Source organism: Phycodurus eques, chromosome 8 (genome assembly GCF_024500275.1).
Source record: "Phycodurus eques isolate BA_2022a chromosome 8, UOR_Pequ_1.1, whole genome shotgun sequence".
In the NCBI taxonomy this organism is placed as follows: Eukaryota; Metazoa; Chordata; class Actinopteri; order Syngnathiformes; family Syngnathidae; genus Phycodurus; species Phycodurus eques.
In genome coordinates this window covers 22,810,768-22,829,035 of record NC_084532.1, presented here as the reverse complement: position 1 = coordinate 22,829,035, position 18,268 = coordinate 22,810,768, and the positions used below count along the sequence as shown (strand labels likewise).

At 41.2% G+C, this 18,268-nt stretch overlaps 2 protein-coding genes across 4 annotated transcripts in view; one reads left to right on the top strand and one right to left on the bottom strand.

Moving 5' to 3' along the window:
* atf6 (activating transcription factor 6) overlaps positions 1–1,359 on the top strand; it is a 47,811-nt gene extending 46,452 nt beyond the window's left edge. For both annotated transcript variants that reach the window (XM_061683408.1, XM_061683407.1), the window contains one exon: positions 107–1,359. In XM_061683408.1, coding sequence (XP_061539392.1) covers positions 107–303 — 197 coding nt within the window. In that variant the 3' untranslated portion in view covers positions 304–1,359. The remainder of the gene's footprint in view (positions 1–106) is intronic.
* Positions 1,360–4,231: 2,872 nt separating this feature from the next.
* On the bottom strand, positions 4,232–18,095 carry olfml2ba (olfactomedin-like 2Ba). Of its 2 annotated transcripts, none has more exons than XM_061684144.1 (8): positions 17,744–18,095; positions 15,712–15,975; positions 15,475–15,582; positions 13,403–13,564; positions 12,421–12,637; positions 10,874–11,731; positions 9,445–9,621; positions 4,232–5,309 (listed from the first exon to the last, which is right to left on the bottom strand). In XM_061684144.1, exons 1-8 carry the CDS (start codon positions 17,918–17,920, stop codon positions 4,693–4,695), a joined length of 2,580 nt encoding a protein of 859 aa, XP_061540128.1. In that variant the 5' UTR covers positions 17,921–18,095; the 3' UTR covers positions 4,232–4,692. The 2 variants fall into 2 exon arrangements, with proteins under 2 accessions (XP_061540128.1, XP_061540129.1); XM_061684145.1 differs by having other exon boundaries at positions 15,712–15,904; positions 17,744–17,866.
* Between the last annotated feature and the right edge of the window lie 173 nt (positions 18,096–18,268).

The following is an 18,268-nucleotide window of genomic DNA, read 5'->3' as shown; positions in this document are numbered from 1 at the left end:
GGTCACTTTTATTGCAATAGCATTTGTAACTCGAAAAAGCCACTTTTCCAGGATGTGGTCCCCTTTTATTGCGATAGCATTTGTAACTCTTCTTCTACCCTTACAGACAGCATCATCGGAGACAAGGAGTTCGAGGTGATGATGCAGATCGATTGCGAAGTGACTGACACCAGGATCCTCCACATCCGCTCGTCCACCGTCCCGCCAATGCTGCGGGTCAACCGCACGCAAACCTTTTATCAACGCTCACCGGCTGACGCCCAGGCTGCTGCTCCCGTCGACGTGCTTGTGGGGTCTGCCTAGGACAACCTTCGGCAATTAAAGTTGGTAAAAAAATTGAAGCAGACTATTTCACATCAATCCAGTCACCACATTCTTTGTCGTGGCCTGAATTCCGGAAAGTAGTATCAGCGGTTGGAGCTAGCTCCTTATGTGGCTGCACTGACTTCCCCATATAACCCCAGACGTCCCACGTACAGGTAATTGCTTAGCAGCAGGGGGCTGAGCAGTGAACCCTGAGTCACCCCATCACAACACAAATGCACCATTTGTTAGCAGCTCTATCTTGAAGTCCACTTCTACTTTTTGTTCCTCCTGTCTGGATCAACTAAGCTAAAGAATAATATTCCAACTTGCACATCTTTTTTAAAAGGCAAAAATCAGCTGAATGGGGATTGCTACGTTGTTACTCATACATTATTTGGAAATACTACAGGAGATTCCATCCAGCTACAAACAGGACGCTCAGGAAGTCATATATTCTCTGAACTCTGACCACTATGTATATGTCCTTGGTGTGTTTTCGGTTTTTCTACTGTAATGATGAAGAAATGTTGCTTAATTTGAAAATATTTGAACAGAGATGTTTTATATATTTATTTTGATTGTCATAACCTTTGACAAAATGTGTATTTTCATGTGTGTCTTTGAGTTGTATTGTGTAAAAGTGTTGTTTGGGGATTTTTCAAATTGCTTTTTGAGTTCAGAAGCCGTCTTTTGGGGGGAAAATGTAAGAAATATATATTGCACTTTTTTAATAGTGCACTTCAAGCCTTTTGAATATAAAACTATATATATGTAGTGGGTGGGGTAATGACAGTTTTAGTAGCTTGTACTGCAGTACAGATCTTGGATGTTCAGTTTTGGTTAGAAATGTCTCATTAGCAGTTTTTTTTTTTTTTTTCAGTCTATGTGCTGATGAGTTCAATGCAGCTCTGTTTTGCTACTTGCCTATTTTAGCCCGTTTCCTGTGTGTGTTTCAGAAAAACGTTGATTCCCATGTCACTGCAAGCCTGTTATAGTTAAGGACATGGAAGATGTGTGTTTTGTGCATACACCAAAATAAACACTGGATTTTGATCTGGATCTGCTGCTTTATTTTTGACTTTTTTTTTTAGTTTTTAGATTTCTGTCATACTGTTATTGTCTAAAGCTGAATTGACAATCTTTGTCTTTATTGCAGTACCCCACATCCACAAATAGTCACCCCCAGATATCTGCTTGCTTAAAACAGACATTCGGTTGTTGCACATGGGAGCTTTTGGAAAGAAAGAAAACATGCAGCATATATATATAATATATATTATATATATATATATATATATATATATATATATATATATATATATATATATATATATATATATATATATATATATATATATATATATATATATAATATATATGTGTGTGTGTATGTGGATGGCACGGTGGACGACTGGTTAGAGCGTCAGCCTCACAGTTCTGAGGACCTGGGTTCAATCCCCGGCCCCGCCTGTGTGGAGTTTGCATGTTCTCCTCGTGCCTGCGTGGGTTTTCTCTGGGCACTCCGGTTTCCTCCCACATCCCAAAAACATGCATTAATTGGAGACTCTAAATTGCCCATAAGTGAGTGCGAATGGCTCAGAAAATGGATGGATGGATGTATATATATATATATATATATATATATATATATATATAAAAACACACACACACTACTGGTACTCACAAGAAGTTAGGGGAAACACAGTGGGTACGAAAAGTTTTCAGACCCCTTAAATGTTTCACTCTTTGTTATATTGCAGCCATTTGTTAGGTAAAGGTAAAGAAGGTAAAGAAGAACCCAAAGATCACTGTGGCTGAGCTCCAGAGATGGCAGACTGCTCGACGGAAGCCGCTCCTCAGTGCAAGACACATGAAAGCCCGCATGGAGTTTGCTAAAAAGAAAAACACCTGAAGGACTCAAAGATGGTGAGAAATTAGATTCTCTGGTCTGGTAAGACCAAGATAGAAACTGTTGGTCTTAATTCTAAGTGGCATGTATGGAGAAAATGCTGCACTTAAGGTTCCTAAGAGCACAGTGGCCTCCATAATCTTTAAATGGAAGACGTTTGGGACGACCAGAACCCTTCCTAGAGCTGGCCGCTCGGCCAAACTGAGCAATTGGGGGAGAAGAGCCTTGGTGAGAGAGGTAAAGATGAACCCAAAGATCACTGTGGCTGAGCTACAGAGATGCAGTCGGGAGATGGGAGAAAGTTCTAGAAAGTCAACCATCACTGCAGAAACTGTTGGCCTTAATTCTAAGTGGCATGTGTGGAGAAAACCAGGCACTGCTCATCACCTGTCCAATACAGTCCCAACAGTGAAGTATGGTGGTGGCATCATCATGCTGTGGGTGTGTTTTTCAGCTACAGGGACAGAATGACTGGTTGCAATCGAAGGAAAGATGAATGTGGTCAAGTACAGGGATATCCTGGAAGAAAACCTTCTCCAGAGAGCTCAGAACCTCAGACTGGGCCGAAGGTTCACCTTCAAAGAAAACAATGACCCTAAGCACACAGCTAAAATACCGAAGGAGTGGCTTCAGAACAACTCTGTGACTGTTCTTGAATGGCCCAGCCATAGCCCTGACTTAAACCCAATTGAACATCTCTGGAAAATGGCTGCCCACCAACGTTCACCATCCAACCTGACAGAACTGGAGAGGGATCCCCAAATCCAGGCGTGAAAAACTTGTTGCATCATTCCCCAAAAGGCTCATGGATGTATTAGCTCAAAAGGTTGCTTCTACTAAATACTGAGCAAAGGGTCTGAATACTTATAGCTGCGTGATATTTCAGTTTTTTCTTTTTTAATAAACCGGAAAGGAATTCTACAATTGCGTGTTTTTTTTCTTTCTGTCGATATGGGGTGCTGCGTGTATATTAATGTGGAAAAAAATGAACTGATTTTAGCAAATGGCTCCAATATAAAAAGCAGTGAAAAATTTAAGGGGCTCCGAATACTTTCCGTACCCACTGTATATATATAAATGTGTGTGTCTGTGTGTGTGTGTGTGTGTGTATATATATATATATATATATATATATATATATATATGTATACATATATATACATATACATATATACATATATGTATATATATATATATATATATACGTATATATATATATATATATATATACGTATATATGTATATATATATATATATATATATATATATATATATATATATGAACTGTGTATTGACTGCAAAAAGGTTTTATGATGTAATTGTAAAGGCTATACAGTGGAATCTTGACATTTTTATTTATTTTGTGACTTTTGCGACACATGAAATCCACAGGAAGTTGCTGTAAAGTAAGCAGAGTTCGGTGATATCCAAGTGCTCCCCCCCGCGTTTAACGATTATTTTAGTGTCCTGATAATCGGAGATGATCGCCCGTCGTCATATCGAATAACCGAGCTTACGTATATAGCACAGTTAGCACTTTTGATATTGATATTACTCGTCTTTGTAGCACCGCGGGCCCTTGAGTACTGTAATTTCAATCCTCTGTATGTGTTATTCATATTGAAGACTTGATCTTGACCTTTTATTCTGGTAGGTTTTCACTTCCTGTTTAGCTCTAATAACCTTTTGCTCTATGTAACTACCCAGCAGCCGACTGGCTAGCAAACTACAAACTTCGCCATTCACAGCTTAACCTATTCATGTTTTTTTTTCTGTGGAGCCTATTCTAGACTAGAAGCGGAAAAAAACGCACCTATGGTGAGGTAGGAATTGGTATCAAGGAAGTATCTTGCCCCAATTGAAAGATCTTTTTAATGATGGGGAGGAGCTCAGCTTCATCTGGGTTGGTAACAGGTGTTACAGAGAGAACTTTGTCGCATGTGTATGTTTTTGCTTCGCTAAGTGGCTACAAAAGGCTCAAGCTAACAAACTAGGGAGGTCTCGTTATTGCTCTACAATTTTATTTGTATGGATTATATACTGTAACAAAAAGCATTGGTGGAAATATCATCATGTTCTCAAAGCCAGGTTGTCCGCTTTTTCCTTGACAAAAATACGCCATGTTGTTTGTGGTTCAATAAAATGCAAGTCGTGCTCAAAAATTCCCAATCAAGAAGGCAAGGAGTCACTTTTTTGTGGCGAGTTTGGAATTGTCTGTAGGTGTGCGAGGGTCCCTGGTCAACAGAAATGTTTTTGTAATTGTCCAGTTCTGTCTCGTTCAGTCGTGCGGCTTAGTGTGTGCCTGGCTCTTTACATATACAACATGATGTGTTGACTGACCAACATGGCTCACTTTTTGTTGTTGTTTTTTTATTAAATTCAGTTACAAATTAAACAAATATTGACAGTAACCATTATAGGCCAGTTGGACTGATCTACAATCCATTTCAGAATTACAATTTACTACAATTAAAGTCTTAATTGGAGTCTACATAGGCAAACTTAATATCGTATGTGACTTGGTGTCCATTGTCCCACGCATACAGTACACTCTCTTTGGGGTTGTAGTCAATTTGGGTCGTGTAGGTGTAATTGTTGGTGAAGGGCATTCTGGGAATCATCTGAGTGTTGGTGTGCGTGTCGAAGGCGTATTCCAAGTTGGCATCCTTTTGGTTGTAGCTGTCAACAGCATACAAGACGCCGCACACGATGAAGCAGTTCCCATAGTGGTTTCTCCTCAGCCCGGTTCTCCAGGTGGTCTCCCTCTGCATACTGAGGTCCACTGGGTTCAGGCGGCTTAGAATGACCACTTCCTGTAAGAAGCCCTCATCGTCCATCGCCGGGTAGATGATCCACAGGCCGCTCTCATCCAAAGCGATGTCGATGTCTGAGTGACTACGCCACTCCCACGCCGCCGTGGCCTCTTCCATCACAGCGTCATGCAGCATGGTCCAAGCGGCCACGTAGCGCTGACGTAGGTCAAATTTGATGATGTCTCTGGAGAAGGCGCGGTTGTAGTAGAAAGCGCCGTTGTAGACCACGTGGCCGGTGCCGATCCAGTTGTAAGGAAGCTTGTAGGAATTGGTAAAACGGCCTAGAGTGACACAAAACAGACATTTTTAGGAGTTGGTAAATATGAATTTGTTGGAGGTTGGCTACGAGCGATACAAAATAAGGGATGTTGTATAAGTTAGTTGAGGAAAGATACAGTGCATAGTCAAGCTGCAAAGAGTGCTTTTCATGCGAATCCTCGAAACGATCAAACTTTGAGGCCATGTTCTTTCCACATTAGATGGTTTGGGTAAAAATTGCAATTCAGTCGCCCATCCGCTTAGGATACAGTGCCGTGAAAAAGTCTTGGCGCCCTTCTCGAATTCCTGTATTTTTGCATCGTTTCACCCAATTTAATGTGTACGATCATCAAACAAATGTAAATATCAGACAAATATAACCTAAGTGAACTTAAAATGCTGTTTTTAACACTAGAATGCCCAAAGCCCTGACATTTGGCTTTTCTACCTATAATGCCTCAAGTGGAGCCGAGTGGTTGGGTTAGTTTGAACTCATATCCCAACACCGGTGTGAACAGCCCAGCAATTTGGCTCTTCTGATTTGCATGCCCAAAGGTGTGGCTCGTTCAGTTTTTTCACCATTCTTCACCAGCTTGTCACCATTGTTCTGTAAATGAGCCAATTACTCTCTGCACAGTTACTGACAGACAACTGATGATGCTTTGCCTTTGCCTGAATAAGTTGATAGAAATTACTGACCGTATGCTTACACAACACTGCAGACACTTTTGTTCAATACATCCCGTTAGCTATACAACACCCAGAGCTTTTTACAAACATATAGTTTATAGTTACTGACGTATCCCTGCCAGTAGACAACACGTTCATTTGTAAAGTTCTCTGAGCACCACAATCTCAGGGCACGGTGAGAGCGACGGACTCAATTTCTGAACACACCCTGTGTTGACATTTTGTTTCTCACAGCATTGTGTTCAACGGGCTAAAATGAGTAATATTTCCACTTTTGTGAACACAACAAAAAAATATTTTCCCCTCCCTTCTTAGTAAGAGGTTGACAGTTTGTTTTTCATTTCTTGTTGAGATTTATTGCTGATGCACAAGATTCAAACAATATAAATGACTGCAATGAAATACATAAACACACAAATCTGTGCAGCATGTGGATAAAGTGAGCTGTTCAACCCTCTACATTGTCTGAACATACTTGGCACTGCCACGCCATCTCCTTTCTGCATTTGCCACATGTGTACTTGTAGCAATCCACACAGCGCACAGCGAGGTGATTGTTCTTGCACCGAAGGTTTTTCGAAGCATGCCAAGAGTGACGAAACAGAGGAAACTCTAAGCGACTCAACACTGTTCTTCTGACCAACGCAGTTGGGTCTCCATCTGCAGCGTAAGATTCAATTGGGCTGTGATAGAGATGCCATCCGACCCATTCTTCACGCCACACTGTGCTGTCTTTTGCCTTCTCTGTGTGTCTCCAGTCGACCTCTCTTTTCTGGTGGCGGTGAAGTCTCCTTATCTGTAGGGTATTTTTTTTTTAATAGATGTGAGCAGTGAAATATGACGTGAGCTATAAAGCCCTCAACCAAGGTTAGAAATCTACGCAAAGATACAATTTGAATTGTAATTCCAAAACATCAAGTATGCTTCCTCTGTATTGATTTAGCATTGTTTTCGTCTTTTCCTAAAACACAACTGCCATAATCAGCAAATGAAAATAGGATGTTTAGGGAATCTTACCAGAAGAAATTTCTGAGTCTGAACTCAGCTGAAGGGCAATGCCTCCTCCATCGGAGTCGCAAGGGTTGACTTGGTTCAGGATCCATTCCAAAGCCTGTTGAGTGCTGTAGATTTTCCGCATCTTCGTCTCCTAGTTGACTGAGTAAGTGAACTACTATGTGCCGTGAGCGAGCTGTTTATCCATCTCGGGTCTATTGTTCAGTCATCGTTCAGGCCGACACCGACCCTTCCGCCGCCACACCAAAACCAGTAGGCCTGCTTTTACATTTTCCATCAACGTTTATATCTATTTTCAAAATGTATTATGTTGTGTTCACCAGGATTTTCCGTTTATTTATAGAGCAGACTTGCAATGTCCACAGTCGCACAAAGTGCTGCATGGTTATAAAAAAATAATAAAAAAGTATGTATATATAACACACACATACCATTCGTATACACATGAATGTAGTGCTACCAAGAAAAATATAAAAAGGGTACCGCAATAAAACATGAAATAAAACCATATTGAAAATCAAAATGTCAATGGCAGTTTTGCACAAGGCCACTTGTATATGGAATAGGGAAGAAATAGGAGGGAGGCCTGTTAACTTTTTCGCCATTATTTTGTGAAAAATAACAACTTGCCTATGCTATTTTCAACATCACACAAGGTGGTGTTGACCAAAACTTGTTTTGATAAACCTCTTTTTTTCTAGCTGAGCATTCTTGTGGACGACGACATTCCGATGTCCCTGTTAGGCAAGCAGTCAAATGTATGGTTCCGTCAATCAAAGCAAGTTCTCCAGGTCCTGAAGGAGAAAAGCAGCCAAGACCATCACACCACCACGACCATGTTTGACTGTTGCTAGAATGTTCTTTCTCTGAAATGCTGTGCTAAATTTATGCCAGATGTAACGAGCGACACACCTTCCAAAAAGCTCAACTTCCACCTCGTCAGTCCGTATAATGTTCTCGCAAAAGTCTTGGGAATCATTCAGATGTTTTTTTTTTGTTTTGTTTTGTTTTTTTGCATAAGTTAGATGAGTCTTTGTCCTTTTTGGTCGGCGGTGGTTTTCGCCGTGGAACTTTGCCATGGATGCCGTTTATGCCCAGTCTCTTCCTTATTGTTGTGTCATGAACACTGGCCTTAGAAATGAAGCAACAGAGGCATCCAGTTCTTTAGAAATTGTCCTGAGTTCCTTTGTGGGCTCCTGGATGAGTCATTGCTGTTCTCTTTGAAGGCCGGCCACTCCTGGGAAGGTTAACGACTGTTCCATCATTTCTCCATTTGAGGTTAATCGCTCTCCCTATGGTTCACTAGAATCCTAGATCTGGTTTTGTAACCCTTTCCAGACAGATAGATGTCAATTATTTCTTCATTGTTCTTGAAATTGTTTGGCTCGTGACATTTTATTGCAGCTTTTTTAGATCTTTAGTCCAACTTGATTTTGTCAGACAGGTTCTGTTTAAGTGATTTCTATATTGAACAGGTCTGGAGGTAATCAGGCTTGGGTGTGATCAGTGAAAATTAACCAAAAAGTTGGGATTAGTCTCAATTAATTCATGATTTAACAAGGGGGGTAAATACTTTTTCACACAGGGCCCGGTAACTGATTTTTGTTGTTGTTTTTTTCCCCTTAATAAATGAAATCACCATTTAAAAACATTTTAAGTTCACTAGGCTTATATTTGTCTTATATTTACATTTGTTTGATGATCTTAAAGTGGGGAAACTATGCAAAAATGTAAGAATTTGAGAAAGGGGCCAATACTTTTTTCACGGCAATGTACATGGTTCTGGTTTTTGTTCAGGCAAATGGATGACTTCCTGTTCAACTTCATGATGATTGAGACTTTTTCGTGCATCCTGTTATGATAGACAAATTTCATGTCGATCAGTTAAACTGGTGTTGGTCGCGCATTTTTTCTCCTACTTTCCATAGGACACTACTCAGTGAGTTTTGGGTGGTTGTGTTCGGGACCCATAAAATGTGTACATTTTCACCAGGATACCAAAAAAATAAGTGAGCCAACCCAAAAAGGCGCTGAATTCGTCCGAAGAATACTCACCGCCTGGTGCTTGACCCCTAATGTGGAAGTTTGTGGGATATGGTAAAAAGGATGTTTACTGGTAAAATGATCTGATGCGAAACAGGAAAGAATATGATTAAACAGCCAAGAAAAGGTCGGCATAGGGAAATTGTCGGAGTTGGTGAAAGGGCCTAAGAAATGATCCAAAATGAGGACTTTTGGAGGAACAGGCAAAATATTCAAAGAATGATAATAAACACAGATGTTATAGACGTTGCTGTAATAGGAAAGTAGTAGGAGATGGTAAAATAGCCAGAAAATATAGAAAAATGGAAATTGTAGGAGTTGATGAAAATAGGAAATAACTGGTTAAGGTCTTGGGAAAGGTAAGAAGGAATGAGAGCAAACAAACGCTCAGGATCAACAAAAATGCTTTACCTTTTTTGAAAACCTCCATGTTCTGGAACTCCAGGAGCTTGTTCCCGTAATAGAAGTTAGTGACATAAATCCTGTCTTTGTCTGACTTGGGATCCTTCATCCAGGCCCCTTCGGTCCTGCCATACTTGTTGTGAGTCACTGGTTCAGAGATGGTTGCCAGGGTGTCCTTACATTCCTCTGCAAAAGACCCCGGGTGTTATGAGTGAGGATTTAGAAGAGCATCAACATCTTCCAGACCTACCTCAAAGAGTCTGAAAGTAATTACTATAAAACAGGCATTGATATAAACCAGCCTGATGTATGCATGGCCCAGTGCAGTCCAAATAATACCCTATTGTATTATTGCCAGACTGTTGCATCTTTTCCCCAAATTGATGGCGTAGGTTTCTACCTCTTGTAGTAATCTCAGTCAAGGAGGTTATATCATCGACAAGTATTTCAGTAGTCTGGTGGTTAGCAAGAAAACTACTGAACTAAAACAAATCTTTGTTGTCGCGTGAGGCAAGGGCCAAGGAAAAAAAAAAAAACTTTTACACATTTTAAACATTTTTAACATTTTTTTTCCTTTTTATTTTATTTTATTTTTTTTACAGTTGTTGACATTTAAAGGTGGGGTAGTTCTTTCATAATTTCTCAGTAATTAATGAATCAACACATTCATTTTCTACAGCAGATCAAGTTCAGGGCCAAAGAGAAAAAGGATCATCCAGATTGTTATCGCCGCAAAGTTCAAAAGCCAGCAGCTCTGATGGTATCGGGGTGTGTTAGTGCCCATGGCATGGGTAACTTGCACAACTGTCAAGGAACCGTTAATGCTGAATGGTACATACAGGCTTTGGAGCAACGGATGCTGCCAGCCAAGCAACAAATGCCTGCTTATTTCAGCAAAACAATGCCAAGCCACATTCTGCAGAAGTTACAACAGCGTGGCTTTGTAGTAAAAGAGTGCGAGTACTCGACTGGTCTACCAGCATTCCAGACCTGTCTCCCACTGAAAATATGTGGCACATTATGAAGCGCAAAATACAACAACGTAGACCCCAGACTGTTGAGCAACTGAAGTTGTACATCAGCAAGAAAGGCAAGAATTTCAACAATTAGTGGCCTCAGTTCTCAAACACTTAATGAGTGCTTTTTAAAGAAAACAGTGGTAAACATGCCTCTGTCCCAGCTTTTACGGAACGTGTTGCACGCATCAAATTCAAAATGAGTGAATATTTGAAAAAAAAAAAAACAAAGTTTATCAGTTGAAACATTAAATATATTTTTCTTTGTAGTGAATTCAATTGAATATACAAAAGGATTTGCAAAATCATTGTATTCTCTTTATATTTGCATTTTACACAATGTCCCAACTTCATTGGAATTGGGGTTTGTAGTATTCATGCAGCTAAAAATACAGAATTATGGGGGCAATGAATCCATTTACCAGGTTTTCTTGTCGTGGCTCCCTCCTGCCTTTGCATTATGTCATCAAACTCCAGATCCTCCTCTTCCTCCTCCCAGCTGATCTTATACTTCCGTTTGACCGTAGGAGCCCGATTGGAGATGGTGGTAGTCGTAGTGGTCTTGGTAGTGGTGGTGGTGGCCGGAGTAGAAGTCGTTGCAGGTGTGGTGACAGGTAGAGAAGTGTGTAGAGGCATTTTGGTAGAAGGCACTGGAAGAAAGATGGGTTCTGTGTCTTGTGGTGTCGTGGGTGCGACCTGAGTTGCTTTAGCTGTTAGGGTGTTGGTGGTGTGGGATGAACTGGTCCCAGTGCCGGTGGTCACATCCTCCTCAGTGGAGTTTGGCGCCCCTGTGATTTGCTTTTGTTCGCTCATTTCCGGGCTTAGGGTTTCCCTCGTGATAGTTTGTGTACTACTTGCCTTATCACCGCCTTGGGTTGCTACGATCATCTCATTGGTAGTAACATCTGGGGAAGGGTCCGTTTTCAAAGTCCTCTGGCTGATGTCTGAAGCAACGGATTGAGGCGCAGAGTTCATTGTGGTGAGGTTCTCTGAGGTTGTGTAGGGTTTAAATGTGACGATGCTCGTTGTGTTTGTGTCAATCTCTTCCGCTATGAAAATGGATGGAGAATCAATGTCTTGGATCTCCTCACTCAGATTTTTTGTTGGTGTTGTAGGCTGCCTGGTTTTCTTGGAGCCATGAAAGAGGGCAGTCGTCACAGGGCGAAATGACCTTGACCCTGCCCTTTCCTTGGGGCGGGGCCGAACTCTGTGTTGAAGAAGATTCTCCTCAATGAGGAGGTCTATTGGACCGTCACCACTGAATCCATGATACTCAAAATCTGCAGAGGATAGGGAAGTTTGGGTCAAAGGCAGCTAATGCCAACATCAAGCATTTGTGGTCATCTCTCTATGTACAAATGTAATGCTAAATTTGAAAGATTAAGCAAAAAGGGAAGAGCGGCACATTTACATTGTATTTGAGTTGCATGCAACTTTTCCCCAGACCTTCTGGTGCAATATCGTCCATCTAATCCTAACAACATTGTCCGGGAACCAGAAAATAGCCGGCTAACTAGAAAATAGAAACACAAACTATGTGACACTCCACAATTATTTCACTTTGTAATGTTCTCTTTCCACCGTTTCAGTCACGATGGAACCGTTTCACTGGCCCAGATTGCAAATGGTAGGATTAGAAGGACGGGACTCTAATATCTTTGTCCATAAAAGTAGCCTGACAGATAGCGCTCAACAATTATTTATTTAGTTTTTTTACTGTTGTGAGAGAACTTTATGCATCTCCCCAGAATTTTGAAAGAAGAAAAAAAAAAGGTTTGCTCCACCAGGAGTTAACAGACTTTTAGTAAGACAGTAATCACTGTTGTTTTCGTTTGAATTCTCTATAAAGGCCGTTCATTGCCACCAGCTGGTTCTTGTCAGAGTGCACGCTGCTTATTGCCAAAACAATGTGGCGAGACATAGATTCCTCATCCCATTGTTTGAAGACCTGAGGGTTGGTGGCACTTACCGTTCTCTTCATGCTCCCCGTCGTCAGTGGCCATTGGTTCTGGCTCAGACTTGTAAAAAGTCACTCCTCTGATAATCATCCCATTAAGAGCAGTCTTGGACCCTTGAGAAAGCTCCTTGTTGCCTCCCTTTTTGGGAGCCACATGCGATTTCACCTTGGTGACCTGAGTCGAATCGTTGGACTGAGTTCTGGCAAAAAACTTCTCCCCATCCTTCTTCTGTTTGTGGGGAGAGGAACAACTTCACAACCATCCAATGACATGAAATGTTGCATGTTTGAGAGTTTGCCAAACAAAAATCGTTTTTCACCAAGTATTTATTTCTAGCAATAGTTGAAAGTCTAAGTGTAACTATGAGAGATAAACTTGGCAAAAATGATTCAAAATAAGACAACATTTGGGACAGATTTTGTTTTGTTTGTTTTTATTTTAACTGTCCAAGCTTCCACCAGTGTTGTCTAGCTTATTGTGTTTGTTGGGGATACACAACATTGTCAAACTAACTTTCTCGTTTATGTATTGGACTCAGCAAAGGGCACATCTTGCTGCCACTGTTTTCATCATCACATAAGATTTGTTCCACGTAGTTTCAGTTTTCATAAATAACCTTGCATAATGCCCCTGAGAAAGCATACCAGCATGGTGATTCAGTTTTGGGGAGAAGCCCACCCAACACTTCTGGACAGGATCGCCATTTCACTTGGATGCTGTCATGGGGTCAGCAGTGCTACGGTCACCCGCCCGGCCTCCCCCTTATCAGTAACAATTTAACATATTCGCCGTCTTAATGCTAAAGTTTTAACTCTATTTTATTGCAAAAAATACATGATTTGTCTGACATGTTACATGGAGGAAAGTGTTCTGAATTTAAAGAACTATTTAAAGAAAGAAAAAAACCTTTTTTTTTCCCTTTCATTTTTTGGCCTCAGTGGTTACCATCTGTTAGTGTTAACTTTGTGATATGTTAAAGACATCATGATTTACCGTTGCTTGTTGGGATGCTTCTGGCCATTCCAGTTTTTCTCCCTCCTGATCATCTTGGTGGGGTGAATGTGGGGCCGTGGGCCACCTTTTAGTGTTGTCTGTTGGCTTTGGTGGGTTTGTGTGGGACTTGACCTCATCTTTGGTCTGTTTCAAGGCCATCACCTTCACGCAGTCATAAATACATGTGATTATACTGTGACAGTAAAGCTGTGCATGCAATGACAGTAAAGGCTACAATCTGCATTGAACGGAAGTGTTAAAAGAGAAAAAGAAGATCAGGGATCGTGGAATATCCTTATATTTTCCTCCCGCCGGAAAATAGTGACAGTTGTCACTAATAGGTGGACGCAGTTACCCTTACTATGATCGATAGCATCATGTGGGACAGTAAACATGGCATCTGTGAAGCTGATGTTGCTTAAGGAGCCATGTGTGACAATCACAACAACATGGTGTCAATAATATGATAAATACGTCACTGTCCAATAAAATGTATGTACAATAGCTCAACATTTTGTGAAGTTTTTTTTTTTTTTAAACCTGAAAAAACAACAACAAAAAGTTTTTCTGTTTCAGATTAATGTAATATATATATATATATATATATATATATATATATATATATATATATATATATATATATATAAGGTCTTTTGTTGGACAGTGAGAAATATATGCATAGAAAATTATAAAATAGTGTTATTTTTGTAAAGGCCAAAGCCCAATAAATGCTCTTCCCCCGAGTAGGCTCCCATTATGCCCTGCAGCTGAGTAAATAATACTGTATATACTGTAGTGTCTGTAGACTATGTATTGTATAAATACTGCAAGTCATTTTTCCCAAAGTTTTCCCAGACGAAAGAAAATCTTCAGAGACCACTTAGTGGGGAAAAGCACATCTATTTTCAGTGTTCCTAACAATAGCTGTGTCACATCTCAAGTCAGCGAGCCAGCTAGTGGAAGATCCATCCATCCATCCAATTTCTGTAGCGCTTATCCTCACTAGGGTCGCGGGCGTGCTGCAGCCAATCCCAGCTATCTTCGGGCGAGAGGCGGTTTACACGCTGAACTGGTCGCCAGCCAATTGCAGTAGTGGAAGATCAAGTCAATATTTACGCGGTGCGACAGCGGTATTCAACAAATGGCAAACGTGAACAGGTTTTTTTCCTGTCGTTTTTTTGTTTTTCTCATCCGCTGTGAGGCGAAGACGCCATAATTTGCCCCGGCCATGATTACAATTGGGATTTCTTTTGATTATATGGAGTCGGTATACTCAGACCGCCACCTTTTTCTGGGACTTTTATGCTTTCTTATGCAACCCCACTTGAATAAAAGTGAAGACCGAAGACAATATTATTATTATATTGCATTGATTAATCGACAACTAATCGAGCCTTATATTATAGTCATATTTTTTTGTTTGGAGAAGCATGCGCTTCAAGCTGTGGCCATTTTAAACAGCAATATACGAAAATAACTCTTTGCTCAGCCGATGAACACTATGTTCAGGGCATGATGTCCTGTACCTTGTACTTAATTGCTAATTAACTAATGTTTTAGCATTTTAAAATCTGCACAAGTTTTAATGTTTCGTATGAAATAACCCTGACCTAAACCCCATCAAACACCTCTCCCAAATTCAACAATGGGGTTTAGGTCAGGGTTATTTCATACGAAACATTAAAACTTGTGCAGATTTTAAAATGCTAAAACATTAGTTAATTAGCAATTAAGTACAAGGTACAGGACATCATGCCCTGAACATAGTGTTCATCGGCTGACCTCGCAAATGGACACAAATTCCCACTGGGATGTTACAGATTCATTTAGAAAGTCTTCTAGGAAGAGTAAAAGCTGTTGTAGTTCCAAAATGGAATGGGACCGACTCTCTATTTTCTTCCGTTTTCACTTCCCGTAGGTGCAATGACCAGGTGACCCAATACTTTTTTCCACGTCTATTCAGGCCTAGCTGAAGCTTCCTTTCTACTACGTGTGATTAACTACCCTAATTCATCATCGCTAAACATCTGGTCGTCATGACACAAAATGGATCCTCCTCCGTCATCCGGTACCTTTTCAATGTGTGTCACACGGTCCACCAGATTGCTGATGACGGAGTGCAGCTTCAGTAGATCCATCCCATAATAGGAACCCTCCAGAAGCTCAAGGATGGTGGCCAACTAAAACGATCAAGGGGACTCGGTCAAAAGACGTGAAGACCAACCGGGAATCAGAGTGCCAATCAAGCTCCGTGATGATCCTTTGTTTTTTTTTTTTTGGGGGGGGGGGGGGGGGGTATAACACTTCACCTTGACATCATCTTTCGCAGATTCCCTAAGCTTTTTCAGCCTGAGCTCTCCCTCGCAGGGGTTGACCGCAGACGGAGGAGCGACGCAGGCGCACTTACACTCCGGACCGGACGTGATGGTCTCCACCGTGTAAGAGTCCTGCGCGGTTGCACTGCCCTCCTCTATCCGCCGGCAGGCGCTCCTGCTCAGGGGTCTGACAACACATTGACACCGACAGTCAGAGCCTTCCGAGAGGGCTTTCACTTTGTCATAATCACCCAGCAGCTACAAAGAGAAAAGGACGGTATGTATTTTTCCACCACGTTCAAGTTTGTGCACAAAACGTTGTCAGGTGTCCACACAACATACAATTAGATCCAGAAGGATTTTTGTGTTTTTTGTTTTTGCTTTGTGCCTTTATACACCACCACAATGGATTAAAAAATACAACATTGTTAAAGTGTAGACTTTCAGCTTTAATGTAAGAGGTTTTACCATTGAAGCCATTTAACTCAACTTTATTTATAGAGCACTTTAAAAACAACCTCAGCTAAAAACAAAGTGCTGCACATAAATACAAATCAAACATAAGGTACAAAACATTTAAATATTAACTAACCCTAATTAGACAATAAAAAAGAAGTTTAAAACAATAAAAGTTGAAAGCCAAAGACTAATAATTGGCTTCAAGACGAGTTTTAAAAATGGGCAGTGAGGGGGCTCGTCTAATGTGCAGAGGGAGCAGTTGCGTGCAAAGAGGGGGCGCATGGGACAGTGGCTCCGGGCAGGCACCTGGGGGAGGGGCGGGACGTTTGGAGGGGTGTCATCCAAAAAACTTTGGGTGGGAATCAAAATGCTATCCCCCGTCATAGAACAAATATCAGTTTGCGAAAAACAAATAATTGCAGGATGGAAAATTCCCATCCGTGGGATGAGGTCCTTCACACAGCCTGGTGCTTGGGCCCAATAGAATAGAATAGAATAGAATAGAATAGAGTAGAAAGACTTTGTCATTGTGTTCGGCAGATACAATTAAATAATACACAAACGTTTGTAAATATATTTGTTTTATATGAAAAACTGCTGTATCTGAGTCTCGCTGTCTTCACCTATTTCTTCAGTAATTCAGAGCATACTCTATTGGGTTGAGATCAGGCCACTAACTTGGCCATTGAAGAATATTTCATCTGTTTGCATTAAAAAAGTCTCAAGTTGCTTTCATGGTATGTTTGGGATCATTAGCCGTAGTCTTGCTATTAGTTTTGTATCATTAGGTTTACTGAACAGTACACCGCTCAATCCATCTTTTTACTTCAGTCAGGCAGTTCTGTCATCAAAAAACACCACTGAGCACATTCCATCAGCAGTCAGACATGGCCCATCCATCATGTTTGACACATGATGTGGTATGCTTTGAATCACAAGCTGTTGCTTTGCTTCAACATCGTCATTCAAGTTGCTTAAAGAATTCTGTTGTCTTTTCCTGTTCTTGCACCTTGTTGTAAATTGTTTGGATTTACGTTCATGAAGGTGTCTCTTGATTGGAGATTTTTAACAGCCCATCTCTGGAGTATTCTTGACTTCTGTTGACGATCATCTACCATCGTCCACTTTAGATGTGTTCCAGGTTTTTTTTGGTGAACCTACCAGTTTTGAATCGCTCTTTCAGATTTATGTTGCTGTGGATTTTATCCCAATGATGTCCTTGTTCACTTGCATTGAAATCTCCACTGGACTTCATATTGCTAGCTCAATTCAGATATCAACTGAATTTTAACAGCTTGGATTGGTCTTAATGCAACAAGGAAATGTAGTACCTGGCCAAGTAACAGCTCGTGAATATTACACATGAAAATTGCATTTAAAAAAATGGCTGTAATTACTTGAAATGGTAAATGAAAAGTCCAAAGGTCTACACTTGACTCACATACTGCACTGTATCAGATATCCATCGGATATTGACTGTTCCTTTTTAAATCCATTGTGGTGGTATAAAGGCAAAAATCACACATCTGGACGCAACTGTATGATGCTTTGTGAGTGCACATCTTACCTTCGAGAGGGTGTTTTGCCCGTCATCTGTCGCCTCCTGCAGCTTGTTGGCACTTTGCCCTGCCACTGTGTCACTTTGCAGCCTGGAGTCTGCAGCAGCCAGGCTCTTTGGCGGCACGGCGACTCCGAGCGCAAAAAGCGCACATTGCACCAAGATCACGACGCACCACTTCAACATGCTGCCAGTACTGTGGTCCCTCTGGAGGACAAATGGTAGAGAGAGAGAGAGAAAGAGAGCTAGCGGGGGGGGGGAAGGTGGCTGATTTTTCAAGTTAGCAGCCAAGTAAAGTCCTTGGCCTCCTCATGGCGAGTCCAGACTCTGGAGATGAGGCCCTATGAGGCCATGATGTCAATGCACTGATGGAGAGTGGAGGCAGGAAGAGCGTGCGTGTGAAAGCTGGGCGAGTGCCGACAGGAGGCGGGCCCAGATGGAGGGAGTGAGGAGGAGTTCAACTCACAAATACATCAGCGCTGTAAAAGGAAGTCGCAGACAATAAATGTGTCCAATGTCGTTGGAAGTGGCGAC

What these genes read in the sequence shown, in the direction of transcription:
- olfml2ba (XM_061684144.1), bottom strand. Translation starts at nt 17,920, where the DNA reads ATGTTGAAGTGGTGCGTCGTGATCTTGGTGCAATGTGCGCTTTTTGCG. An exon ending in GGCAAAACACCCTCTCGAAG is followed by an intron (nt 15,976 to 17,743) that starts GTAAGATGTGCA and finishes TTCTCTTTGTAG; the next exon opens with CTGCTGGGTGATTATGACAA. An exon ending in GTGTGACACACATTGAAAAG is followed by an intron (nt 13,565 to 15,474) that starts GTACCGGATGAC and finishes GACTGCGTGAAG; the next exon opens with GTGATGGCCTTGAAACAGAC.